Below are 27,085 nucleotides of genomic sequence, written 5' to 3'. Positions count from 1 at the left end.
GTGCACTCGATTTGAAGCACTGAGCAGTCTGCCAGGGTCCCGGTCCTCAGGGAGACCCGGGGACCCCAGCAGTGCCAGGGCACATCACATCCCCTCTGCTCTCCCAGAGCCAGCCTGCGACACAGGACCCAGAGCCACCAACACCCTTCTGAGGCTCAAATCTCAGCCCGAGAGAGCACCCGCCCGTGGTAAACCTACACGCAGCGCAAGAAGGGCCCGAGACATTTATAGAGTGCCTGACGACCATCGGGGGAAACTGGGTGGACTTGGAAAAATATTCGGTAGTGTAATAGGCTCAGCTGAAAGAACCATTTCATCCTCCTGTGCCGAGGGACCGTGGAGGCAGGGCTAACCTCAGCTGCAATGCAGCCCCACCGCTCACGCTGTCAGACGAAACCACGGCAATAAGGAGGAAAGAGGCAAAGGGAGGGGGGTGGAAATGAGGGGAAACCAGGGCACCTGCTTCTGCTCAAGCCACTCAGAGCGCCTGCACCCTGCTAGATGCAGCCAGGCATTTTCAATCAGCTTCATAAAATCCTTACCCCTCGCTTTGAAACTCTGATTTATGGAAGGCCAGCACAGCCAAGCTCAGCAGGTGAGGAAGATTATTTGAACTTGGAAAAATCTGACTTTGGTGAGCGCAGCTCTGCGCGGATAAAGCGTCCACATCCCTGCCCTGCTTCATTTCAGCAACCGCCACTCCCCACCGTGACCCTTGCTGCTCCCTTGCTGCCACCCCCCGAGGCTGATGATGCCGGCGGCAGGCTGCCCGTGCTATCGATTCCCTCACACCAACACCGCGCCACTTCTCACGGGCGAAGGTGTGACAGAAGCAGGATGTGCATCCCAATGGCCTGTGTGCTCAGGGTTAGGGAATCGATGCCGTGCAGATGAAAGCTGGAGCAAGCACAGTCCCCGAGCCCTCGCAGGCTTATGGCAGCGGCTGTGTTTTGTAGCTGCCAGCTCCCTCCCCACCCATTTAGGGTCACCACCTAAAGCACGGTCACGGCTCAACCCAGTGGAACCAGGACTGGAAAGCCAGGGCTCAGGGCACCTGAGCAGCAGCCAGGCTCGAGGTTGATTTTATCTAAGCCTTGGTTTCAGGATTAATAAAAACCAAACAGCAAGAAGAAGGCAAGTATCAGTGACCACATCTGAAAGAAAAAAAATTCCCAGATCACTGACTAGTTTGTTAAAAATGGTAGCAGAGGCTAAGTCCACAGTCATCATTAATTAAGTCATATGCTTCAGCCTTGGCTTCGTTTTTTTTCCCTAGGGTCTATGAAACCAGAGGAGAGGGCAAGCTAGCCTCTATCATTCGATTTCTTTGGCATGTTAATGCATTCCTAAATTAATCATCATCAAGTGACAATCTCTCCTTCATCTTAACAGACTGAGCAGTGGCCTCAGTAAACCTGCTGGCTTATGCAAGGCAGCTGGAGCATTAGAACAGCCTCTGATGAAAACCAAAGCACTTCACATACGGAAAAACTCCCCCGTCTCTTACCATCTATAATCCAAACCAGCTGCATGCCTACTCCGCTCTGCTTCTCTAACCAAGAACCAGAGGTGCTTTATGCCTTGAGGAAGTACAGGGAGAAACTGAATAAAGATACTCGTCACCTGTAGGGCCCTGCAAGCCAGACTGATGCCTAACACCGCTGCATCTTGCAGCAGGCTCCACGTCAGAGACAAATTCAGCTCAGGAGAACTCAGGGACCTGTAAAGTTCAAAGGCCTTTCTGTCGGTTGCAATCATTAACAGCCGCCTAGATATCCTTCCTTCGCTAACAGTCTGATCTAGTCCTCAAAGCCCTGACACCCTGCTAAAAACCCTGCGTTGGCAGAGGTGCGATAACCAAGCCTCGGGAACCAGAAGGCAAACATCCCGCTGGCGGGGGCGAGCAAAGGTGTTTCCTGCCAGCACACGCCGGACAGCCACACCACTACAAGGCAAAACATTTGTCTCGCTTGCAGCCTGTGCTAGGAAGCCTTTACGTCAGGGAGAAGGTCCTTGTGAAAAGCCGTACCTAAATCTCTACATATTTATACTGTTTTCCAAAGTACACTTCAGTGTACGCATTCACATTTCTCCCTCTCATTAACCTATTTCTTGGGAAAACACCATGAGCGTGCTATTGTTCCTTTATCTGCAGATAATCTAAAAAGGCACCTTCTGGATGCTAAATACAGAAAATTTCTACCTCCCTTCTTCACTCCTGTAGGATAAATTAAATCGAGCCCTGTACACTTGTCGCCCAAGTCTCATTTTTCTGCTGCTATTTTCATTGGGGAGGGAAGAGAAGGACAAGAGATTAAATGTAAATTTCCTGAGGGGGTAAGAAGGAGCCTATTTAAATGATAGTTGCAATCTCGTGGCACAAAAATAGCTTAGACATGTTCCCTCGTGCAGATTTAGGACACTAAGCGATCACCTCGAAATGAAAAATAAACACTTTACTCCCGTCAAACATAATTACCTGATATTTCAATCCAAGATTACAGCTACCGCTAGGTATCAGTATCTGTGTGTGCGCTTGCATTTAAAATAAGCCCAAACACACCTATCAGCTACTAAAATAGCAGCAACGGAAATGTTCTTTTTCCAGTTAAAATCACAGCCTCTCTGATCAAAGTCATTAGCAAAACGAGCGTGGACTTCAGAGCACGTTACAGCAGCATAAGCGTAAATCGTTCTGCGCTTGCTTTAGGCTGGTGCCAAGCCCTGCCTGCACCATCCCGTGTTTCCCCAGTTACCGCTGCTGAAGTCACCAACACCTAATGCAGGAAAAGAAAGGCAGCTCCTTGCTCTGCTCGAGGTGTGGGTGACGTCAGCCCGCAGCAAGGAAAAGCGGTCGTTAACGCCCCGATCTTGAGAGGGGAAAAGTTTCCAGGTCACCTTTCGCGCCGAGCAGCGTAACAAAGGGATCATTCTGATCTGAAGCAACGCTTTTTGGGTGGCTGCCATTAATAGGAGGAAATGAGTTCAGAAATGAGTCCAGAAGGCACTCCGAGGAGGTGCGAGATGTCTAAAGCTCCACTGGAAATACTGAGATTTAAGAGCCACACAGAGGATCTCCTGGCACCAGCTAACCACCCGCCCTCAGCAGCGGGCTGGAATCGGAAAGCAGCTTTTGCTCCACTCCCCCGTGCACAAAGCTACCCCGAGTGCCCTGGGTGGACTTTCCTACTCGGTAACAGCTTGGGCTCCGAGAGCAGCCTCTATCCAAAGATCAGAGCACAGCTTCGAGCTACGAAATTAGGTGTATGTAATCTCCGACAGGGAAGCAGTATTTTATTTTACACGCGGGAAAGGCACCCAGAGGAACTGATTTAAGTAGTCCACACAGTAAGTAGCACAACTGGGATTAGGGCAATGTCATCTGACATGATGCTGACTTTAATCACAAGGACATCTCTCCTCAGAAAACATCTTCCTCTGCTCCCTGCCAGCTACTGCATATGAGATCTTGTTCTGTCATCACTTTTCGCACAGCCCTGCAGATCTGCGGAGCACTTCAGCAAAGTCAATCTGCCTTCAAACACTGTGCACAGGGCAGAGCTGCAGGGCAGACCCCTCCAAAGGGGTTACGCGAGGCCAGACGTGCGTGTCCGGTAATAATGCGGATAAACAACCAGTCCCTAATAATAAAGGCAAGCTCTCAGGGCAGGGATTTGGTCTGACTCTGTTGGCACAGCCTTCTGTGAAAAGAGGCACCATTGCTTGATTCTGGTTTTTGAGCAAAGTGTAAAAAAAATATTAAATGATGATAATGATAGAAAAATACCAGCAGGGTGCCACTAACATCTTCATTAACAACCTGACAGAGGACGCAAACAGCAAGGAAATTAAATCTGCAGATGGTACTAAACAGGGAGCGGATGACAGCATCAAAAGGACAGAGAAATAACAGAAAAGTCACAGGAGGGACGGACCAGGAAAAGTCTCCTTTGCTTATGGGAAAGAATGGTCATAAGAGTCAAAACCAAGTCCTGCGGCTGCTAAAAAAGGCAGGGCCACCATCAACAGACAATGAGCACGAAAGGAAACTATTTCATCTTCAGCTGGTGGGTATAATCCACAAATGTGGTTTGCCCTGTACTTGTGAAATGGTTTCTTCTGGAAAACGCAGAAGCTTCACATAAAAGTTGGCAAAGAGGAGAGGTGTGAGCCTAAGCACAGCGCCTGAAAAGCGCTCTGCTGTGGCTTCATCTCCGAGAGGTCTCTGCTGCTGCACCATGGCACTTACCCGCTAACATACTGCGGGTCTGCAGAAAATTGGCAGTGTTTCTGCGTGCTGTAAGCGGGGGAAAAAAACAACGTTCTCCTTTCCTGCTCCCCCAGGAGCTCGGAGGAGTCTTTGTACACAAGAAATTGCTGGATTATGCTGCTGACAAGTGGCTTTGGTGCTGCTTGCTGATGAACCTCAGCTGAATCATCAGTGTGATCAACAGGGATTTCCTGCTCCCAGCGAAATCCAACTCGGATTTCTGAGTTGGCGCTGCACACATTTTCATCTTGCTAGCACTTGCAATTAAATTAATCTCAGCTTCTTTCAGATGCACTTGCTGCTCATGCTACTCCAAAAACACACACATTTTCTCAAAAACCCACTTCAGAAGGATGCTCACATCTCCAAATTCAATCTTACAAGCCAGAGAAGTGAACACTGCATATAGCGAGCCTGGAAAAAAGATTTACAAAAGCACCCAAAGAAGACAACAAATTAGGAATTATAAAAATCTTGCAATATGGGAGCAGCAAAAAGCTGGTGAGTTGTAAATCTGCACGTGCCATGGCTTTGTGGCACCAAGGAGAGAAGAAAATCTCTTGCCTGTAGGCCTCGTAACAGAATATGCTACTCGTTTCCTACTACCTCTGCAGCCAAATGGTGTCAGCAAACTGGGAGGAATTTATAGGGAACATTATTTATTGCGAGGTTTCTCTGTGGGAAGAGTAAAGACTAGTTACCTATAGCTTGATTTCAAGATTTTAAGAAGCTGTGGCTGCCATTTTACCAATGCCTAAAGAACAAACTCACGAAGGAAGAGGAAGGATGGGGGTTGATTGTGCATGATACAGGGGGAAAAAAATCTTACACTGACCCCAGTGTCCTTTCCTCTTCTCTCTGCCAAGGTTTGCTCCCATACAAAGGCCACATACGTGCAGATTGTTGTAATCCAGTCCCAATGCTCCCTCTGCTGCTCGTACTCTAACCTCTCCCCCTTCCTGAGAAAACTGCCCCTAAATGAACAGAGACACAACCTCATCAGAAATATTCTCTTCGCCTGTAGTTTCCAGGCATCTCTCCTAAATTAATTCTGCTTGACAAAACCTCACGGGATCTGGGAAGGCCAGAAAAGCACTTCACAAGAAACAGCCCCCAACCACTGATACCCCTCCAACTCTTCATGGCTAGAAGGCACCCACCAGCCCGGTGTGTTCTCTTCCTCTGGCCCAAATAATCCATTTATTCTTTCTCTGAAGCCAGTCTTGTTCACTACCAAGCCCTACGTGTCGGTGTCTGGTGACTCCCATCAGACCAAACCGGAGCGGTACCGGGGCAGTGCAATGAACAGACACGATGCAGTATCGAGAGCAGCCCTGCCGTGCGTGGCACTGAGCACAGGCTTTGTAAGTTAATAAAATGCAGCCTGAGGAAAGCAGCTGCTCCATTTTTGGGGCATGGAGGCAAGTCACGGCATCACAGAACAGACTCAGAGCCCAGGAGGCCTCTGGACCTCCTGATCAAAGCAAGGTCAACACTGAATTCAAGCAGGGTCGCTCAAGGCTTTGTCCTGCTGGGTCTTGGAAACCTCTGAGGGTGGAGACCACACAACCCCTCTGGGCAAGGCCTGCTCTCACGGGGAAATATGTTGTCTTAAGTCACACTGAAACCTCATCTTCCAATTTACAACCTCTGTCCTCATCCTCCTGCCACATATATCAGGAAAGAGCCTGGCTCTGTTCCTCGGTAAGCTCCTGGTAGGCAGTGGAAGGTCTCTACGAAGTCTTCTTCCTCAGCCCATCCTCGCAGGGCACGTGCTCCAGCCCCTGACCACCTCGGAAGCCTCCACTGGACTCGTTTCAGTTTATCAGCCTGCTTTGTAAGCACAGCAATCCAGGTGTGGTTTAAATGATGCTGAGCACAGGGAATGATCACTGCTGAGGGCCATAACCCTGCTGCTGATGCAGCCCAGGATGCTGCTAGTTCCAGAACTCCCCTTTACCCTCCAGGCCACTGCTAAATCCATTAAACAGGAGGTTTGAGGAACAAACCCAAGGAACAGCACCCACAGCTTGCCTCCAGGGAGGTTACAAGCCAACCACCGCCACACTTGGAGCTGAACGGCCCAGCCAGTTTTTAACCCTGGCAGTCCACCTCCCCGGGCTGTAATGGCTCATCTCGGATACATGCTCGTTGCAGCGGATCCCACAGACAGCCCTGCTAAATGCAGAGCAGGAGACATGCACTGCTCGAACTGTTTGCTCATAGAAGGCAGCCAGATTAATGAAGCATGACTTACCCTAGGTAAATCAACACTGGCTATTCCCAGTCTCTTTTGTGTGCTCCAAAATGGCTTCCAGGAGCCATTACAAGAGCTCTAGCAATTTCAAAGGACCAAAGTGATGTTGGCAGGCCTGAAGTGCCTGGGATCATCCCTCTTGCCCCTTCTAAAAATGGATGTAATATTCACCGTTCTCCAGGTATTGGGGTCCTCTTCTGATCTCCACAACCTTTCAAAGATCAGAGTGGCCTCAGAAAAGCATCTGCCAACTCTCTCAGCAATTCTGGATGCGCACCATCAGCGCCCACTATACAGGCTGAGATTTCCATACATTCCTAACAACACCCCTGCACTACGGGTAGCTGCTGTTCTCCTTGAACCTTGCCACTAGGGATAAGATCCTGGGGAGACCTCGTTGCAGAAGCCTCAACCGTACTTGTGTCCCTGGTCACCAAATCAACTGCTTCATTCAGCAGAAGCCCCACTTAAGCCTCCCTTGAGTGTCTTGACCCACTGTATTCTCCAGCTTCCCCCCTTCACTGCACCCAGGGGCTCAGGATGTCAACAAATCACTGTAGTAACTGCAGTCTCTGCTGTCCACACTCAGGGAGTGGTTTGCTGTCCTCCAAAACCAGCCAGACAGGCACCTGACCCTTCCTAGTGCAGAGTCCTCCCCAGGATAGGAAGGTCAGCACAGTTATCCTGCCTGGCTAGGCAAGACTTTGAGGCATTCTTCCTGTCAGGATCCCATGAAGTTTCTTTAAGAGAAACAATCGGTGCTTTAGAAGTCGCATCCACATGAGATGTCAGCTCCCCGAATTTGCCAGACGAGGATAAAAACCAGAAATACATTAACGCATGCTCGTTTTCCACCATTCCTCACAGCCGCAGCATTCTGGGGCACATCTGTCCGCGCAGCAAGGGAAGCAACAGCTGCCAAGAGCCACTGCAGCATGGTCTCTCAAGCTAGTGTTGGTTTAATTAAACAGCTACAAGTCCTTATTGAAAAGAGTGTCACAGTAGGTGAGACACTAGTTCCAACCCAGAAAGGCTGGCCAGAGACTGAGTCTTTATTAGTCCCCCACACCCTTCCAGAGCTGCTGAGACACATTACCTTGCACAGCCGCTGGTTATCCACACAGGACTGCGTGGTAGCAGCGTCTTCTCTCATTGCACTTTAAGATTTTTATTCACCACTTTCTCCAGAGCATCTCACAGAAGCAAGTTACACTACTTTAAAAGCTTGCTGCTATTGCAGGCTTGTAAAGGTCTATTTGCTGTACTTACCTGCTCATTAAATTGCTCTTGTGACAAACAATCAGTTATGTCCACACAGCCTAGGAGGCACCCCGAGGGATAATCGCTTGGAAATTCCACATCTGCATCAAAAGAAACATCTTTTAAGGGCTCCACAGCCATACACACATAGCTGGGGTCCTTCCAATCCCCAGGTGCCCTTCACTCCCTCCGTGCACTTGTACTTTCTGAAGCACAAGAAAAAGCAATTTTAACACCCTGTAGCTCTTTTTTTTCCATTTTTGGAGGAGAAAGAGCACGCTGCCCAGGACAGCCTAGCACTAGGGCTCTGTCATAAGCCACATGTGCTGATAGAGTTAAAGGGTGTGCACAGCTCTCCTCACACATCCTGAGCCTGGCATGTGCCAGGCTGGGGGTTTTCATCAGAGTGCCCTGCTCTCAAGCTTTGATGCTCCATTTTACCAGTTTGTCTGATAGCTTGGGGGGGGTCTTAAGTTATCAATCTGCCCCAGCAGCCCACAGACAGCAACAGTCGAACATCCACGCAGCCCCACAACCAAAGCACTCATTTGCTTCCAAGCACAGCAAGGTTTCACAAAGTAAGCTTGCACATTGAAGCAAATGAAGAGGAAGGGTCGAGAACAGAATGAAGCTCAGGATCCTCACCATGACAGGATGAGGGCTGGGAGAAAGAATTACACACACAACCTTCTCTGCTTAGCTTCTGAGAAAGGAACACTGCACAAACAGGCCCACGTGAGAGAATAGCACCACGGTAACCTGCAGCTTTTCCATCCTGATTCCCACAAGGTCAGAACACATGAAAAGCCTTTAACATCACTGGGAACAGAAAGAAGCACAAGCCACTTCACGCACACACAAGCACACACTCAGTATCTTATTGCGTGAGCCCAGGATAAAATAAAGTCCTTTGCTGTCAAAAGTTACCACGGAAGTCAGGTGCAATTTGTCAGTGTTTGTGCTTGGAAAATCTGACCAGTCTAAGGACGAGTTAAATTCTGCTGCCGTACCCATTCAGCTGACGAAATGCAGAAAGGATGAAGAGAATTTCAAGAACAGAAGGTTAAAAAGTGAAGCAGTAATAACTGCTCAGCAGAGAGGGCTTTCTGACACTGCTCATTACGTGGCTCAATGTACCAAATAATACAAAGATCCAAGGAGAGAAGTTCACCTTTCCGGAGCAGCATTCTGTAGGTGGTCTCCAGTTCAGAGATCTCCTGAGGGGAAGGTCTTTTAGCAGTGGCTGCAATCCATAACCGCCCTCTATGAGATGTGTACCAGGTCCTGCCCTCCACCCTAGAGAACAAAGGAGAATTTAGGACTTAAATTTCAACAGAAATCCCACACGGACAGATTTTCAATCTATAGCTTCTCTATGTAATTCCTGTTGCTAAGCATTGCCCTGACTATATAGATCTCAAGCAACTCGTCAGCACTACAGAGAAAAGCTGAGAGGGGCAAGAAATAATGCCACAAGCAGAGCATGTCCTCATTCCTTGAGAGTAACAGCAAGAAGGGACATCAATCCCTTGCAAATACCACAGCATGTCGGATGCAAGCAGGACAATCTGCTCGTACAATTTGCTTTCAAGCTCCAAAAGTTGCGCGCAGTGAGCATGCAGTCTAGGGACTAATAAAGGACCACACGGCCGTATGAAGCAGTTGTTAGCAGCGGCTCTCGGGGATCCCAGCATGGGCACTCAACATCAATGCTGCGGCTGTATCAGAGCAGCTGACAGCATCCCCAGCCCACCTCGATGCAGCTACGATCTTTGGCATCTTCAGCTGGAGAAGTGAAAACGCTTTGCTCTCTAACATGAAACATTCTTTGAAGGAAAGGAGAATAAAGACTAAAGAAGAATCCTTGTTCTACATTAATGGCAGGAAAGGAGAGTTAACATGCCAGAGATGTCAGGTTGAAGGATTCTCTTTGGAATCCGATTCCTAGGCCAGAGGGTGATGGCAAGATGTGGGGTGTTGGGTTTTGGGTGAGTTTTTTTTGATTGTTTTCTATGACAGAAGTCAGTGCCCCTATCAGCTTATTTATGATGGACAAAAAGACCAGATTTTCATCTTATTTACCTTTCAAGTCACAGAAAGGTATGCCCTGACTATACTCCAGAAACCTCAGCCTCTCTCTAAATTTACCCTATATAAGAAGCTTGTACCTTCCAGCTTAGCTACTTTCACGAAAAACAGATTCACCAGCCTTCTCCAACCACCAGTATGCTGCACAGACTTCCCGTATGTGCACAGCTTCACGTTTTACACATCCCTCACAGTTGTTTTCCTCTCAAGAAAAGGAATGTTTCAAATTAGAGTGCTAGATAAGCCCGTGGATTAACAGCTGGCAAAAACCAGCTCTGTACAGTCACTGTACAAAGCGAGTCTGCAAAGGTTCTCTGAGGAACTTCCCATCTTGCAAGACATGAAGCAAGAGCTGATAAGGGTAAGCCACAGTTCACACCACCCCTTTACCTTTTGATTCCTCTTATGAGCAAGGACGCCCAGGGCTGGTGCATGCTGAGGCACCAGCCATCGTCTGAGATCTCCTGTAACTCTCGATCCTGAATCCGCAACCTGTTCCGCTCCGAGCCAAGCTCATCTCCAGCATCCACGGACCGCATGGCTTTCCTGTGTGGGAGCAAACCAGTTTGGTCCACCCACTTCAGCATTCAAAATAAACAAGAAAAAGGTTAGTACCCCTCTAGTAACAACGTATATATCTACCAAGTGCAAATACTATTTGACGTTTCCTTTTGCTTAAGGACAGTGCTAATATTCTTACAGGGATCATTCTTTCTTCCTTACAAGCAGAATGCCGCACTTACACGCCACACTTTGGCAATAGGAAAAGCAAGGTAGTGAATCCACTGTGTGGCTCTTCTTCCTTTCTATTCATTGCAGCTAAACAATGGATTTAAAGGAAAAAAATGCATGCTGGTGTCTCAAAGTATTCATAGGAAGATACAAAAAAAAGCATAAATTGCAGCTGACAACACCCAAAACTGGTAATCATCCAGCTTCCAAAATGATGGGTATGTGCTAAGCATGTCATGATGGAAGTGGAATTAGAGGCTAGAGATTATGCCCATTGAGAACTGGAAATGTGGCAGAAAAGGCTTCATTAATAGAGCTGCAAAGTGACGCTGCCTTAGGAATTCTTCCAAATTCCTGAAGAGGAGGCAGCAGACTAAAACCCAGATAAACCAAACCTCTCAAGAGCTGGGAACAGAGTAGGGCACTGGCAAACTTCTATCTCCAACTCAGATGGAGAATGAGGATCTCTGAGACAGGGGAGGAATGAGGAGCTACTACAGACATGCTAGAATTCACAATTCTTAAGCTCAGCTCTCCCAGAATTAGCCAGCTCTCTGGTGTAAAATATTCATCCCATACTGACCAAAGGAGCAGGCTGAAGAAGACGGGGATTCACTAAAACACCAGAATTCGGAGTCATCTTTGTTTCTGGGCTCCCAGCTGACTTGCTCAGTGTGCCGCTATTAATGGCTTCAATGGTTTCATCCAGTCTGCAAACACAAACAAGAGGCATGAGAATTCCCTGCTTCCCTCTGGCAACATCCCCGTCCTCCCTGTGCAAGCAATTCTGACCCAAGGCATTTATTTCGTTTTTTGTTGTTGTTGTTGTTTTTTGGTTTTTATCACCTCCCCTAAATTGATAATTTCCTCACTTAATTTGAGCAGCCAGTCTTATCTACCACAGAAACTCAGCCTGGTTGGAAACTGTGACTACTTGGTTCTGGTGAGATAGTCCTGCAACATCTCTTTCCAGAGCATTTTTATTTTTTATTTATTTTTAACAGTGCCAGCTCTGTGTAAGTCTCACACAGGTGGGCATCTCAGCAGACCTGTGCTGGAAGACAGACGTTGCAAGTAAAAGAGACCCTCAAAAAGAAGAGAATGGAGGTGTGCATCCTAGCATGAGAGGTGCCCTTCAAGAGAATGGCGTGCTCAGCTTTCCTTACACTTGCTCACCTGGATTCAGCCAGACCCCCCTCTGTAATGATTTTCACCTCCCTGCTCTGAGGCATGCCTTTGTGCTGCCAGTTCTCACTCACTTGCTGTGGTATTCAGCCATCCCGCTGTCCTCCTCCAGGATCTGTCTACCAGCAAAGTCGATGGTGATTTTTCTGGCAAGCCGGGAGGCGTGGCGCAGCTCCCGCAGCTCCTGCTCTCTCTTCTGGAGGGCCTCCCTTTCTTGCTTGGACAGCCACTGGTTGGAGTCCGTAGCAAAATAATCCGATTCATCGTCAATGACCTGGGTTCGACGCACGCTGGCAAGAAACAAATGCGACGGTAGATCAGCACAGCAGGACAGGCACGCAGCACTGCCTGCCCCAAAGCTTCCCTTCTACCTGCTCCCTCCAGAGAGCTGGACCGTCACGGGCACAGCACAAGGAAATCCAAACAGGACACATTTCAGGGGCTCACTCTTGTTTCAGTGAATGTGAGCGCCAAAGTCCAATGTTAAGGTGTTGGTAGCTACTGCCCAGGTTTTATATTACGGAAGGAACTCCATAACCTTTCTGTTAGAGGCAGCTTTGCCTGCCAGATAATTTAGTTCACCCTAGTCACAGCTAGTACCTTACCTTGTCCTGTCAAACTCTAACAACTTGTCTTTGTGTTTCACAGCCATCTCCAGGCCTGCTTTGAATCTAGCTTCTTGCCGAGGCAGTAAGTCTTTGCTTATGGCATCCAAATTCCCTGAATTTTCAGCACCTGAGAGAGAAAATAAATCACAGTTTGATATTCAGGGACAGGATACTTGTTTAAAGTCTGGTCTTGGTGGGGCTGGCTGCAGAAATGCCCCCTAAAACAAATGCCATTCAAGGAACGAAAAGAGGCACCGAGATCAGCACCTTTCTAAATCAGGTTTTGATTTTCCCTCTAGCCCCTTTTCACAGACTCCTTCCTCCAAGGAGGAGAAAGCACTTGAATGCCAGTGACAATGTCAAGGCAGTGTTCAGAGAGAAAAATCTTAGTCTTTGATTCTCTGTTAGCCTTTCCCTAACAATTTGGTCAATGCAAACTTTGCCCATTGTCAACTGCAAGCCAAATTACCTCCTAAGCATTGTTACTGCTACAAAGAGACTCTTGGCCACAATAGATCGCTGCCAAATGCTAGTTGTGCACAGAGCAAGCCTTGCATCTGCTGCTGTATGAGCTTCTCACAAATGAAATCCTCCCCCAGTACACCTCAGCAGGTTTTTGAGACCGGCTATTGTTAGAGGAAGAAATATATTCCCAGCAATGATCTCTTATTTCTTACCATTTCTGGCAAGGAGCCAAAACCCAACCAACCAAACAAAAGGAGAGAAGGTCTGCCTCACAGCCACAATGGAACAAGCCAATGCATTTCACAGAAGCAACACGCAGCACAACGCCTTTATTTCAGGGAAACAAAAGGCCTGTATTCCTCTGTCTCCACCAATCCCCATTTTTCCACTCCTGAGCCAAACAGCTATCCACATTTCGGCCTTCACCTACACAGATAACGTAACAAAGCAAGGCCCAGCAGAGCAGAAGCGGAGGCCAATAAAACATGTAAGAAAGTGGGATCCTGAAGCACAACAGGCTCTCTACAGGAAGATTATAAACAGACTGACTCTGACCAGCTATTATTCCCGAGGACTTACAGGACCTCCTGCAGCTCTACTCAGAAATTGACACCGAGACCCAAAGTAAATACTTCCCCAGTTCCTCAGCAAAGTTTATTTTTCAACCAAGAACATTGTGACCTTGGCTATATTTCAACTAAACTCAGACAAACATCCCCGTAACACACAGGTCTTCACTGGGAGACTGGGTATTATTTCCTTTTGCTTTCCTTGACTCTGTTTTTATTTTTAGCTCCCAAGATAAGTGTTAGATGAGAAAAGCCATTAGAAAATATTAACCAACACCTCTCTAGACCCAGCAAATCAGATAGCAGCACTTCATCTTCCACAGCACACATTCCACATGGGACTTATCCTCATTTTCAAGGACTGCTGCAGCGATCCAGTTCATATGATTGATTCAGGAATGCCTAACAAGCAGCCCTGGGGCCTCTGGGTAAGGACGTTATATGCTGCCATCTGACACTGGCACTTATCACCTCTGCTGAAGTCCAGAAACGCTGCCGAGTGGACACAACGAGCCAACATCCCAGCTACCCTTGTACACCCGGCAGCAGTGGGGGCAAGAGGCTCAGTGAAGCCTGAAGCAAACACAGCTCACAGCCTGTCCTGGCAATTTATGTTCCAGACAAACATTGAGGTGCCAGCTCATGAGAAAATATTTCCCTTCGGTTTTGCTGGCAGTTCTCTGTAACTCAGGTGAACAGATCTAAACACCTCATACACCAAGACACAGACACTCATTCCTTCACGTCAAGGCAAGTCCAACAAGTAGCAGAGCAAAGCACAGCAGGGCTCCTGCTGCTGCACGAGGGATTGGATTTATTACTTTACAGCTTGCTACTAACCTGCCATGAGCTTCTTCAGCAGCTTCTGGCTCTTGTTTGAGTCCCGCTGAAGAATGTCCTGCTCTTCTTTAGTGCATACCTAAGGGGAAAAAACAAACAAAAACAAAAAGACTAGAAAGGACGTTGCATGCATGACCAGCATCAGAGCTCGGGGCAACTGTTCAAAGAAAGCTGTTTAAGGTGGCCAACATAGCCCATGTCCTTCCTCCTTCTGCATCATCTATATGGGCAGAACCCTGAAGGCTTGCTCTTTACTACAGTCCCTGAGATCTGTACAGCCTGCCTTTAATTGGTTCCGTGGGCAGACACACTGCTGGGGTCTCTCAAAGGACAAGAAATGCACTCTGAGCTTCCCTGAGCAGATAAGCAATGCTTAACTCACAGGTCCTTTCTCTTGGTTGACCATTGGGAGTTAAATAGATCTTTGAAAAGAAAAACAAATCTGATTTCTAATGTTTTCTTCATCCAACCAACGTTTCCACCCTGCTGAAATTAACCTTACTGAGCCTGCAGTCCTTACCTTGCCCCCTCTCTCACAATACAGGACACAAGAGACATCCCAAATGACGCACACAGCGCAAGTGCTGAAGGAAACAGCATGCTACCCTGGCCACATCTTCTCTCCCTTACAAGCCTAGCATGGCTGCGCCCAGGAAGCAGCTGAAGTCTCACAAGTGTTTTGGACACTGCTGCACAGGAGACTGCCATAAATCAGGCAAGCTTCAAAGCGATGCAAATTATAAGGGCAACCTCTCCACTCTCTGAAGCCGCACATCATAAAACCAACACAAAAGTGACTTAAAACCACAACGGTTCTTCTTCCCCTGGAAGGAGATGGCACAGGTTCTTTCCTGCACAGCTTCAGATTTTGGAGCACGTTGCTAAGGGAGCTTTGATCTGAGAGGAGCGGCTAATTCAGCCCCACGCCATTGCAAAACCCCGAGCAAACCCCGCTGCGTTCCAGCATGGCAAATAAAAAAAACAAAACACCTCATTACTAACCAGTGAGCCACAAAACAAGCAGGGTCCGGAGCCCTCCTGCTCACAGACAATGCGCCCGCAAACCAAGCAGTTGTTGATGAGCTTGTGCTTCTGGCCCAGGCACTCACAGGCGTGACGGCCGGGGATCAGGACTGCTAGCCTGTCTTGCCCTTCCTTGGTATACAGGCTGACATATTTGGCCTTCTTCTTACAGGAATTGTTGCTGCTGCTGACTCCAGCATTGTTCTCCTGTGCCTGAGAAGGAAAAATAAAATGAACAAACTGTATTCAGATTGTAATACCAGCAGCAAAGAGACAGGCATTGACACTTGAGCAGGCTGGGGAGACTCAGATAATCATTATTCCGCCTAAATGGAATGAAACTGCCCCAGATTCACATCAAGACAACTGAAAGGCAAGCTTAGACCCGCCAGAAGCGGTCCAAGAGCTCTTAGCAAAGCAAGGACATGAGGATGTTGCAGGCCCATTTGATCTCTTTGCTGCCTCTGAAAGCTGAAATTGCTTGGGTCTAGAGGCAGGTGTGCTGCTTGCCCTCTGGCCTGGTGTTATCAACCCTCTGGTATTTCACAGCTTCAAACAGCAGCTCAGCTACTCCCAGACACGCACTCTCATGGGCTATTTAGATTACAGCAACCCCCTCTTTGTAACTGTGAAGTCCTGCACGCTCCTGTCCCCAGAAACAGAGGTGCTGCTGGCAGGTGGGACCTCGTCCCTCACAGCCAGCTCACCAGCAAGAATTATTCGTGTTTTCCACCCAGCACAGCCTCTGGAGCAGAGGTTTGCCATGCCCTGCACGTTTGAGTTTTTTGCTGCAACGTAAAGTTTTCTCCTCATTCATGACTTGGCATCAGCGATGCTATAATTCACCGCTCCGAGTTGCGATCAGGGACCACGCGTATAGGTTTTGGATTAGGCTGAAACAGAGAAATCCTGATCAGAAATGAAGTAAGATACTTTAGACAACGGCTGAATTAATAACCCGACGGTGGAATTCTCTATTTTCTCCCTCAGCTTCTCCATCTTGATCAAAGAAACAAATCATTCCCCCACCCACCTGACATCTCCAGCAGGTATCAGCTGAGAAGCGAATAGGTCTGGAGGAGTTAATCCAGCGCAGAAATCATTCCAGAGGGACAGAACAAAGCCACATCAATCCTGCTACTGTTTTTTTCTGGCAATACTCAAAACCAGATGCTTTGAAAATAAGCCCAACAGACTGCAGGCACAAACCCATCTCGTAACACTAGTTGAGACTGGTTTCAACCAAGAATTACACACTAGCCATGACCAAGAAAAACCAGGACTTACTGCCCTTGCCTATTTCAGCAAGCATCACCCCTACATAAATGCACTCTCTAGCCTTTACTTGCCCTGTCTGTGACACTTGAAAATCCTCTTGCAGCTCAAGCACAGCATCTCTTTGCCCCTCTCAGTGATAGTAAAGAGGATTTCTAGGATCCAGAACAACTGTTTCTTTCACCCCTGAACAGTAACTCCCTCCCTCCTCGCCGCACGCTCGAGGATCGCCCCACTCCCTGACACAGCCTCTTGCTCCCATGTCGCTTTTCCCAGCGATGGCATCGAGCTATGGCTTTAGGACACCTCTTGTCCTGACTCCTTTCACCAGCTTCCTCCACTCCCTGCTCTCAGCCACACTACTGGTTTAGAGACAAGGAGACAACACGTTTCCAGTTCCCCCAGCTCTGCCCAATTGGCTTTGTTGCCACTATGAGATGCAAACACTACTACTCAGAAGAAACAGAAGCAGATAAAGCAACCTTGGTTAGCAAACCTTGACAGAGCTTTCTCAGTGTTTTTACTAAGTTAAAAGATAACTGCAATGAAATGGCACGTCAATGTCCATTTTTAACTGCACAGTCCCCAAAAAAAGTTTGTTTTTTTTAACCTCTACAAACATTTTAAGCACTTGCACTTTCCCCACTTCAAAAACATCAGTTTAAAAACATAACTAAGTTCCACTATTTAGTCAGGTGCAGCCCTGGCTTTTAGGATTCGGATGATGCTCCACAGCTTCGTGGCAGGGTTGCACCTGGGTAAATCACAGGGTTCAGCTTTGAGATGTACAACGCGCTTTACGTTTGTGGCACAAAGGACACTAAATCTCACTGCAAATCTAACAATGCAAGTCCATCACAGCACACTTCCACACTCTTATTTCCACAGAGCACACTCGTACGCTTCAGACAGCGACACAGTGATCTGCTGCATTCGATATGGACCAGGAGCAGCTCTCCAGCTGGATCCACCTACAGAAGGAGCTCAGGTTCCCAGCAAGTAGCTCTAACACCCTGGGTCAAAGCCCTCTATAGAAGAAACAAAAATCCAGAAACTCAGTCTGGGCAACTACCACAGTATTTGACCTCAGATCTCCACATCTGATGTGCTCACACTCAGAAACAGTGCTGTTGAATGGAAAACAAGTCTGCTACCAAATGTGTTAACTAACAAAAAGAAAGGCAATGAACACTTGCTGCATGGGTTTGTGCTGCCTGGAAGCTGCAGGATTCTCATATTTTGAAAGTTCTTTTGTTGGAATTTATGCACACTTCAAACCATTTGTCCACGGAATCAAACAGCGTCTCAGGAAGGAAACAGCCAAGCCAGACTGCCAAACCAAACCCAGCCTCAGCTCTCAGGTTCCTCTGCCTGGCAGTCATGGCCTCCTCTCTGCAGCAGCAGGAGCCTGGCAGCCAGAAATGTGTCAGCTGTCAATTGGAGCTTTATTTGGTGGGACTGGCAAGTTTTAAATTGAGCAAGAAGGAACATTTCACCCACATGGTGGATTTCTTAACTCCATAACCTTCAGTACTCCACTCTCACCCTTTCCAGATCTTTTCTCTGCCCTGTGGCAGTGAAAGGCCCCTGGATGCCTAGAGACAGACAGACAGACACACAGAGCACAAACACTGCCTGTCCAGATTGCAGTCAGCTTCGAATCAAGCCGCTGCACCAGAGTGACCACCCTTCACCACCCCCTGGGACGTGCCACCCCACACAGCCGGTGCTTACGTGCCAGCTGCACCCACCTTGGCCAGGTCGATGGGAGTTTTTACTTCCTCCACAGGTGTGCTTGGTTCCACATACGCAGGTGTTTCCTGTTTGTTCCTGCCTTTGCGTTTCCCCTTTTTCGCTTGGTCTCCAGCCCGAGGTGCTTCTGAAGTCTCTGGAAGTCCATAAGCACAAAGAAAGGCTCAGGAACTGACAGCAAGAGGAATACGTCCCTGACCTCCCACGTCCAGCTGGGGAATGAAAACTGACTTCACAAACAGGATCAGCCACTGCCATTCATGGCAAAGAATTGTCTATAAACAGAATAACTGAGGCAAGCTCACTTGGTTTTACAATTCCTCCCTCCCCATACCACTCACCATCCTTTTTCCGATACGCTGGTAAGGGCTCAGAAGGCAGCTGTGAGGATTTCCGCCACCGGGACAGCAGCTCTTCTACAAACCGACTCTTCTTCCCTTCGGTCCCCTGAAGGAGGTCAACGACATACTCCCGGATCTCGTCCTCATCTGTTATTGACAAGATGTAGCTGCAAGGGGCAGAATAATGGGTAAGGGGGGCTCGGTTCTGAGGAAACCCACAGCCTGATCCTGTAAGTCCTACTAGTTGCATATGCATCTCTCCTCTTTATAACAGGTTTTTATGTAGTTTATGGTAAGGAAAAGGCTTTCTAAGGAAAATACTGAGACAGACACTTGGGGAAATCCCTTATGGCTTTCCCTGAAAAATAAAAAAAATGGGAGGGGGGGGAATGAGCTCTTTCTTCCCCCGTTCCTGGGCAAATTGACATTGCCACTGCCCCTTCTGCCAAATAATAAACACCTCTCACTCAGACATTGCTTCCTCTCATACAGCACGCAAAAATAAGTAAATAAAAATAAATAAAGAAAGAAACCAACGACAAGCTCCTCGTTAACCACATAACTCCCCCTCTCCCCTCCCTGCCACCTCCCGTCTCCAGGGCCACCCAAACCACCACCACCAACAACCCCCGGCGCGTCTCTAAAACAAACATTTCCCGTTCGTGTCAGCTGCAGAGGCTGAGGAGAAAGAGGGAGAAAGCCCAGGAGCACCAAAGGCCGAAGGGGGGGATCCTCACCGCACCACCTCCTCGCCCACGTCCAGCCCGAAGTCGCCGCGCAGGTGCTGGACGCACCAGGCCAGCAGCGGGCTGGGCGCCGCCATCTTCTGCCGGGGGCCGGGAAGCGCCGCGCCCGGGCGCTCCCCTCAGAAACGCGGCCGCGGCGCTGCCGTTCCGGGCCCTTCCTAAAACCAACCCCACACAGGGAGCGGTCTCTCGTTGTTAGCGTGTTTGTGGTGTATATAGATGGATATACGTGTTTGTGTTTCCATCTCCATTGCTGCTTTGGGCAAGGCAATAAGCAGCCGGTGGGCTCCGCAGCCTGTGCCCGCTTTTTGAAAAGCAAACAAAGACGCCCAAAACAAAGTGATAACGCGTGATTCTTAGCGCACGGGTCTGTGCCGTGTGTGCCAGCACCAGGAGGTGGAAGGGAATGGGGAAATAATCCACCATTAAAGGAAAAAAAGCCAACACTAAAAGCTCAATTAGATAAAGAGGCGTTAATGTGAACAAAAAAAACACTTTCAGATAAGGGAGCAATAACTGTTGGAAAGGGAAGGAGGGAGGGTGTTTGCAACCATCCTCTGCTGAAACACTGGGCACGTTGCAGAAAGGGAGTGAGATTTCTTTACGACACAAGTAGCAGAGGTGGCACAGCGAGGCCCGCGGCTGCCCACACCTGCAGGGCACAGCTGGGAGATCCATATCAGGGAGACCACCATGAACATTTCGGAGCACAGTCGTCCACTGAAACCACCCCTCGGTGTCTGGGCTCCACACGTGGTGGGCCAAATGAAGAGCCAGCCTTCCTCAGGCAGAGCAGTTCTCCCCCCCGGTCCCTGTGTGCCCGCCAAGCATCTGGGAACCACTTGAAGCCTGGTGTTGGAAACGAAGTGCAGTCTTGGACCCAAATGTGACACGTTGTGGGGCTTTCCATGCTCCTAGCCAGGGTGGCTCTCTGACTTCTTTTAAAAAATGCTGTAGGCAGTCAGCAAACTGTTTGGAGCTGAGGCTTCCACATCTGCGAGTGCCTTGGAAGGGAACAAACTTCCCTTGCTGGTGTTGGCGGCACTGCCTGGCAGCTGAGCACAGCCATCAGGGCTGGTCACAGCGGGGAGCAGTGTCACTCCTTCTCCTCTGTCAGTTCATCCAGATTTGCACTGTTTAAAAAAAAAAAAAAAAAAAAAAAAAAAAAAAAAAAAAAGAAGGTGGAACAAAGTTTGCGTTTGGTTGGAAAAATAACGATTCCTGTCAGACACCTCCCACAGAGAAACAATAGCATCATTGCTCCGAGCCAAGCACAGGCTGGGAAACAACTGTGAGAGCGTGATTGTGCCCTTAAATTAAGTGACAGGGAGGAAGGGAAGTGCCCGCGGAGCAGGAGAGGCTGATGCTGCCTCTGGGATGGAGCTGAGCTGCCAGAAGTGCGAGGAACCGGGACAGAGGGCAGCGTGCCCTAAATCTGCTCCAGCATGGGGGCGGCTGTGCGAGGCAGCACTTAGCCTCAGCTCCCAGGCTGTGCCTCAGTGGAAGGGCTGCCCTGAGGAGAGTTGGCTGCCACCTCCTGCCCGGGGACCCACTGGAGCTGCTCGGCTTGGCCAAGAGACCCAGCAAACAGCTGTGGCAAGAACAGGAGGCTTTCGGCAGTGCTCTGGGCTGTGAAGAGAGAGGGGCCAGGGGCACACTGCCCCGGCAGGAGGAGGTGGGTGCCCACCTGCACCCCACACATGGCCAGGGTTCGGTCCTCCTGCAGAGCTCTGACCCAGCCGGCCGGACCTTCATATCCTCAGAGGAATAATGTCTTGCTATGAACAGTCTCTTCTGGTGAAACTCAGCTTCAGTATCCAACGATCTCGGGGGGTGCCTAAAAATGGGTGCGGTAATTGGTAGTTGAGGCAAATTCTCTGTGCTCAGACAGGCTGTGTTTGCATGAAGGCAGCAGCAGCGCGACTCTCCAGAGCTGTCAGCCCTGTTTCAGAAAAGCTTTGGGGACTGCCAGCAAGTTCTGTGTTTCTGAAACAATTGCTGTACCTAGCTGACACTTCAAAGATCAACTTGTAGTCAGTGCTACCGACTAAAGAGGTAACGGTGTGAAACATTCTTTAAGGCAATATCTCTGTTCTCTTCTCAAAGAATGAGTGTTTCACAAATACAGATAACCCTAAGCTGTTAGGGAAGCCCTGTAGGAAGCTTTCCCAAATTATCTCGAAGGCCCTGCAAAGCAAACGAACAGAAAGACTTTTAATTGCCTCCTACCTCTTGGAGAAATTAAAGATGCTTGTGCTCTAGTGCTCCAAAGCCTTCTCCTCTTCCACTTGCAATTTGTTTGCCTGAGTTAGGACTGGGTGCTGAAAACACTACAGAGAATACTCAGTGCCCTTCTAAAACAATGTACATCCTCCCAGGGCGTTCTGGAAGAAGCAGGAGCCGTACTTACTCAATTCTGCAACTTTTTTTTTTTTTTTTTTTTTTTTTTTATCATTATTGGAGCCTTGCAAGCAGCTGCTGGTCGAGTCCTGCTAACTCTTGCATTGCTAACACTTCTTACAGAGCTCAGCCCCTGCCACCAGACTCTGCAGAAGATGGCACGTCCTCTGAAGAAGAGCAGGTGTGATCTGACCCCGATTTCAATAACACATTGTGCCCTCTGTATGTTTATGTATTTTTTTTTTGTTCAAAATGTTGTTTCCATTGGTTATTAAACTTAAGAATTGTTATGGCTTATGTCCAGCTGTTGAACAGAACCAAAAGTATAAGTTTTACAGAGCACAAGAAAATTGCGGTAAAATTATTGTGAAATTAATATATGTTTTTGAAGCTTGGCATTCAGAATGAGTCACTGCTTTAATTTTTACCTTGCTTCCTTGACTTCCTCAGTGACTCCTGCACTTATCTTTTAATTGCTTTTTGCTTGTCTGAGACTTGCATGATCATGCTGCTTCTGTTTTTAAAATGCAGATCTCTGATTTTCTAATACACAGAAGCATTCTGAAAGTCCATCTGTCATGTCTTTATTGAATTAGAAATTGTTAATGACAACCTCTTTTTCAGAATAGGGGAAAGCTGGATTTGGAATGGGACAAAAAGAAAGGTGAGGTGTAAGGGGAGTTGTCACTTGCTAACATCTCGTACCACATCCCAGTACACAAACATGGTGTGTGCACGTCCCAGGGAGCAGCAGGCTGAAAAGATGGGCTTGGGGATGGGGCCAGAGCCTCAGAACACTTTGCTGGAGGGAGACACCAAGTACTCATCCGTTTTAAAGAAAAATAAATTACTGCAAAAGGTTCTGAGCTCAAAAGAGGATGTGACTCTTAATTAGAGTGGGATACTGCAGCATGCTGCTGTGAGGAGCCCTGTCCTCTCTCTGCTGAGAGGAAAGAGGATCCTTCCCACCCCTCACAAGCTGTTCGGCCTGCTGGAGGTTAAAGGTGAGGTTGAATTAAAAAACCAGCTGTCTTGTTCTAATGTTTGTCCCAGGGGAAGAGTAGCGCAGCTACTCTTTGGTTGCTCTGACGTACAGGTCATTGAAGAGCTGAAATCGTGTGGTGTTGAAAACAAATTCAAGATGAGGATAAACTGGCTGTGTGCCTGTGCTTTGTGTCACTGCACCACACGACAGAGATTCCCCCGTGCTGTGGGACTTCCAGCACTTTGGGGCAAACACTATTTTCTAGAGAACTTCCTAGGAAGAACCATCAGCTATGTTATTATTGCTACTATTACTGTGAGGTAGTATTCACTTTTGAGTTTCAGGTTCCTGAGGCCACTTCTCAATTCTTTTAAGTTTAAAGGATTACTTGATAGCAATACTGTCTTGTTTAAATCCAGATGAACGCTGCTACTTTTTTAATGTGGAAGGAGGAAAACACAAAACTAGCTAAAATCCAGGGGTCTGAGTGCCCTGCGTAAGGAGGTTCAAAGATTTAGCTAACAAAATAGGAGCAAGCAGGTAAATGCCAGCAGATGTAAAACCAATCACTGTGTCCCAGCACCGGCTGATTTATTAATCTCAACTCATTGACACACGTACAAACAACACCCACAAAGAAAACAAAAAAGAAATACCCCGCGCTGACAATAGATGTCAGCAGCATCTCCAGCTATCAGGTACTGGGCCGTGCCGGTGCTTAGGGCAGCGCGCATTTTGCCCTTTTCTGTACCAAAAAGGTGCCGGTGCTGGGAAGGGATCTGAAGGCACGTAGGACAGCGGCCTCGTGTAGGCGACACGTGCGGGACGTGTAAGCAGCGGGGTGTGGAGCTGCTGGCTGCTTCCTGAGGCTCGGCATTTCACAGCAGGTAACGGTGCCCCCAAAATCCCCCATTTTGCTGCCTAAATCGCTGCGGCTTTCCCAAACGTGGCACAGAAGGGAGCTGTTCTCATCTCCGACACGGGGAGCGTTCTCCAGGGAGCCCGGGCTGCTTTGCCGAGCCCTGATCTTGAGAACACCCCAGCTGCGAGAGCGCGGAGGAGCTGGAAACAGCAGGGAGGAGACGGGGAGAGCCCGCCGGGGGCCGGCAGCTTCCGCATAGCAACCGCGCGGCGTCGCCATGGCGGGCCCGGCCCCCCCCCCTCACTGCCCGGCCCGGAAGCGCTGCGGGCCGGCCCCGCCGCTTCCCTGCCATGGGGCGGCGCCCGCCGGGGCCGGGCCCCGCCGGTTGTTTCCGGGTCAGCGCCCGCCCCGCTGAGCGCGGCGGAGGCAGCAGGAGGAGGAGGAGGAGGAGCAGCAGCAGCAGCAGCAGCAGCGGGGGGCCCGGCCCGGCCCTGCCCCGCGTCGCCGCCGCCGCCAGGTAGGGCCTGGAGGGCTCCGGGGGGCTCCGGGGGGAGGGATGCGGGCGGGTAGGGGGTGTCCGGGGGTGTCCGCGTTCCGCCGCCGCCTCCTTTGTGCGCACTCGGGGGCGCGGTGCCCGCAGCCGGCAGGGCCCAGCCTCGCTCGGTTCCCCCCTCCCCGGGTTCGCTGCCGGTTCCCGGGTGGAGCCGTGGAGCCGAGCCCTGGGGGCGGAGGAGGGGAGGCTTTGTTCGCCCCCCCTCCGAGCCCCGGCGGCACAAAGAGCTCCGGGAGCCGGCCCGTGCTGCCCGGCTGCTGGGGGAGCTGGGGTGGAGCTGGGCTGCTGCGCCCCGGGCTCCTCTCCTTGGGCTCGGGGATCCCCACGGGCAGGCCCCGGGAGCTGCCGGAGCTGCTGCTGCTGCGGGATTTCGGTGAGCACCGGCGAGGTGTGGCTGTCAGGACCTCAAATGTAAACACCGGGGTGTCCAGCCACAGGTAATTCTGTCTCAGGGAGGTTTAAAAAAGAAAGGTGTGCTTAGGAAGCTTGGAGGACGCCAGTGAGAAAGCCACAAAAACCTCCTCTTGGTACTGGAGTTCCTGCTGGCATGGTGGGACCCCAGGGCAGGTGGTGCAGAAACCTTTTGGCAAAAATCTGCTGCCTCCAATGAAACGTTTGACCCTCAGATGACAAAATCAGTGCCGTGCACTCGCGTCTTGCATACGTAGCTGTGCCCTGTTTAGATACAAGTGTTTCTTCGAATGCTGCTTGCCCTCAATTTGCTTTTTCTGGACTCAGCAGAGCGCCCAGCTGGTGCCTTCTCCTTGTTGCTCTTTTTTTGGAAGAGCTGTTGGGTTGTGAAGACGAGGCACGGCCCTGTGAGAGCTTGCTCTGGGAGTCCCCCTAGCAGAATATCTTCAGTTGCTTACCTAAAGCCCGCCCTGGTTTAGGCCAGGCTGGGTTTCCTCCTGTGTTGTTCCTTGTGGGAAAGCTCTTCTGCTCTCCTCTGGCCATGATGGTGGAGAATTCGCTTCAGATTCTCACAGCAAACTTATTTCCAGCCGGTACGTGCCCTTCTGTCTTTGCACCAACATCGCCTTTTTGAAAACACCTCTTTGTTCCTCCAGCACTTTCCAAGAGAGTGCTCTGCTCTTGGTTTCTTATTTCCAAGCCACCTGCACCAGCCTCCCAGTTGCTTTTTCCCAGATTATCGGCAGATCTCTGCTGCACACGTGTTTTCCTTAAACTAATCCCTGACCATGACTGGCCAGAGCAGGGTGTGTGGTGCGGGGCAGGTCTCACGGGGATGCCGCGCGGTGTCACGGATAATTCCTTTGTGCCCGTATCTCTCAGCGCTCATTCAGCTCGGTGGCTCTCAGGTCACAGCAGCAAGCATATATCCTGTGTCTCTTTCCCTTGGATTAAAGAGCGTCCAGTCACCAGCCCAGCTTTTTGCAAAGCCTGAAGCACCTTGGCCCTACCTCGTTCCGTCCCGTCCCATCTGTATTTCTCTTCCCTAGGAGGTTTTATGCAGTTCCAGTTCTCATTATTGCCAACAATTCACCTTTTTGTGCCAAAATCACTGTTGCAAAGTATTCAGGTAAGCCTGATCCAGCAGCCAGGGTTGGAGAACAGCACTGCGAGGGGAATTGTTAGCTGGCTGAGGGCGGCCTCATTCACGGCCAGTTGCTGCCTACCTTAGACTAACTTACCCTTTTTTTTTGTGGTGGATATCTTTTAAACTAATTTCCAGCTCTTCTGAAACAAGTGGTTGCTACACGTCCTCAGCTTAACAGATGGAGTCCTGTATAGTGCCCGAAAAACGGCTTCCAGGGCAGACCAGTGATCCACCTGGCCCAATGTCCAGCCAACTGGGAACCAGCAGCAGGTGCCCAGGGATGGGAGCGCACAAGTATGGCAGATCTAATCTGGGGAAATAATGCTCTAATTTTTCCTCATTCCAGCGGTTTGTGAACTTTGAGGTCATGACATTTGAACTCAGTGCCCTTCCACATTTCTCTTCCACAGATCTGCCCGCTCTCTTTGAGTCATCGTGGTTTTCGCAGGGAGGCACAGAGCTGGATGCTGAGCCTTTAGCCCACTTGTTGTGTAGCCCACCCACAAGGAAGGGACAGAAAACAAGAACAAGGTTGTCAATAAGTTTAATAAATAAAAAAATAATAATAAAAAAAAGCAGACAAGAAGCAAATTCAGAACAAATTCTTTCCTCGCTTTCCCCACAACATCTGGAATTTTAGGAAACTGCTTTTCGTCCTGGCGGTGTCTTGTCCTGTCTGAGCTGTGCTGCTCTGCTCAGACTCTCCTTTCCACATCTCTCCTCGTGGCTCCTGGCCGTGCCGCAGCCTTCCTGCTGAGGGGATGGATGGCACTGGGCGCGAGGCTGGTCATCCTGTCAGCAGGTGCCTCTTTCGAAAACGCCGTGTGCCGTGGATTTGTATTTCATTCCCTGTTATTTCCTCCATAATTACAGGCGCTCTGCCTGTCCCTCAGTGAGCAAAAGCCGTGGTGCTGTTGTTTTTTGTGGAGCACGCTGCGGTAGCCCTGCTGTCCCGGTCCTGGGCGTTGGCCTGAGCTCCCTCTGTCGCTCTTCATATTTGGAGTTCGTCGTTCCCGGCGTGCTGCGCTTTGACTCTATCACCCACTCGTATCATGAGGTTTTACTGCAATTCCTTAGAGTCATTGCTCTTATTTACTGATAATGTTAAATTATTCAGGGTAGCAAATGTTGTCATCTCGGCACTGCCTTCCCTTGCACAGTTCAGTGGAGTTGAGCAGAGTGCTGCGGTGAGTCCCCTCTGCTGCAAAACTGACCAGCGATGCCTTTCTTTCCCAATTCTTTTATTTTTTAAACCGGTTGTTTATGTCTGTGAAGAATTTTTCCTTTTATTCCATGGTAGTTTTGTTCCCTGAAGA

General features: G+C 49.3%; 2 protein-coding genes across 3 annotated transcripts in view; one reads left to right on the top strand and one right to left on the bottom strand.

The window, feature by feature from the left end:
* TRIP4 (thyroid hormone receptor interactor 4) overlaps nt 1-19,632 on the bottom strand; it is a 31,613-nt gene extending 11,981 nt beyond the window's left edge. Inside the window, exons 1-11 of one of the 2 annotated variants that reach the window (XM_082769489.1) lie at nt 19,403-19,632; nt 18,666-18,832; nt 18,324-18,460; nt 15,277-15,510; nt 14,275-14,353; nt 12,398-12,527; nt 11,867-12,082; nt 11,191-11,317; nt 10,266-10,453; nt 8,959-9,083; nt 7,797-7,888 (exon numbers count right to left, since the gene is read on the bottom strand). In XM_082769489.1, the coding sequence (XP_082625615.1) occupies nt 7,797-7,888; nt 8,959-9,083; nt 10,266-10,453; nt 11,191-11,317; nt 11,867-12,082; nt 12,398-12,527; nt 14,275-14,353; nt 15,277-15,510; nt 18,324-18,460; nt 18,666-18,832; nt 19,403-19,488 (1,581 nt within the window). In that variant the 5' untranslated portion in view covers nt 19,489-19,632. The remainder of the gene's footprint in view (nt 1-7,796; nt 7,889-8,958; nt 9,084-10,265; nt 10,454-11,190; nt 11,318-11,866; nt 12,083-12,397; nt 12,528-14,274; nt 14,354-15,276; nt 15,511-18,323; nt 18,461-18,665; nt 18,833-19,402) is intronic. The other variant, XM_082769488.1, reaches the window with a different exon arrangement.
* A 4,465-nt stretch (nt 19,633-24,097) lies between these two features.
* Nucleotides 24,098-27,085, top strand: part of CSNK1G1 (casein kinase 1 gamma 1) — a 116,912-nt gene continuing 113,924 nt past the window's right edge. Inside the window, exon 1 of the mRNA XM_082769133.1 lies at nt 24,098-24,175. The gene's annotated coding sequence lies outside the window, so the exon portion shown is untranslated. The remainder of the gene's footprint in view (nt 24,176-27,085) is intronic.

The sequence above is a fragment of the Aythya marila genome, assembly GCF_965140915.1.
Source record: "Aythya marila genome assembly, chromosome: 11".
In the NCBI taxonomy this organism is placed as follows: Eukaryota; Metazoa; Chordata; class Aves; order Anseriformes; family Anatidae; genus Aythya; species Aythya marila.
The sequence above is the reverse complement of the archived record's forward strand: the minus strand, read 5'-3'. Positions and strand labels throughout refer to the sequence as shown.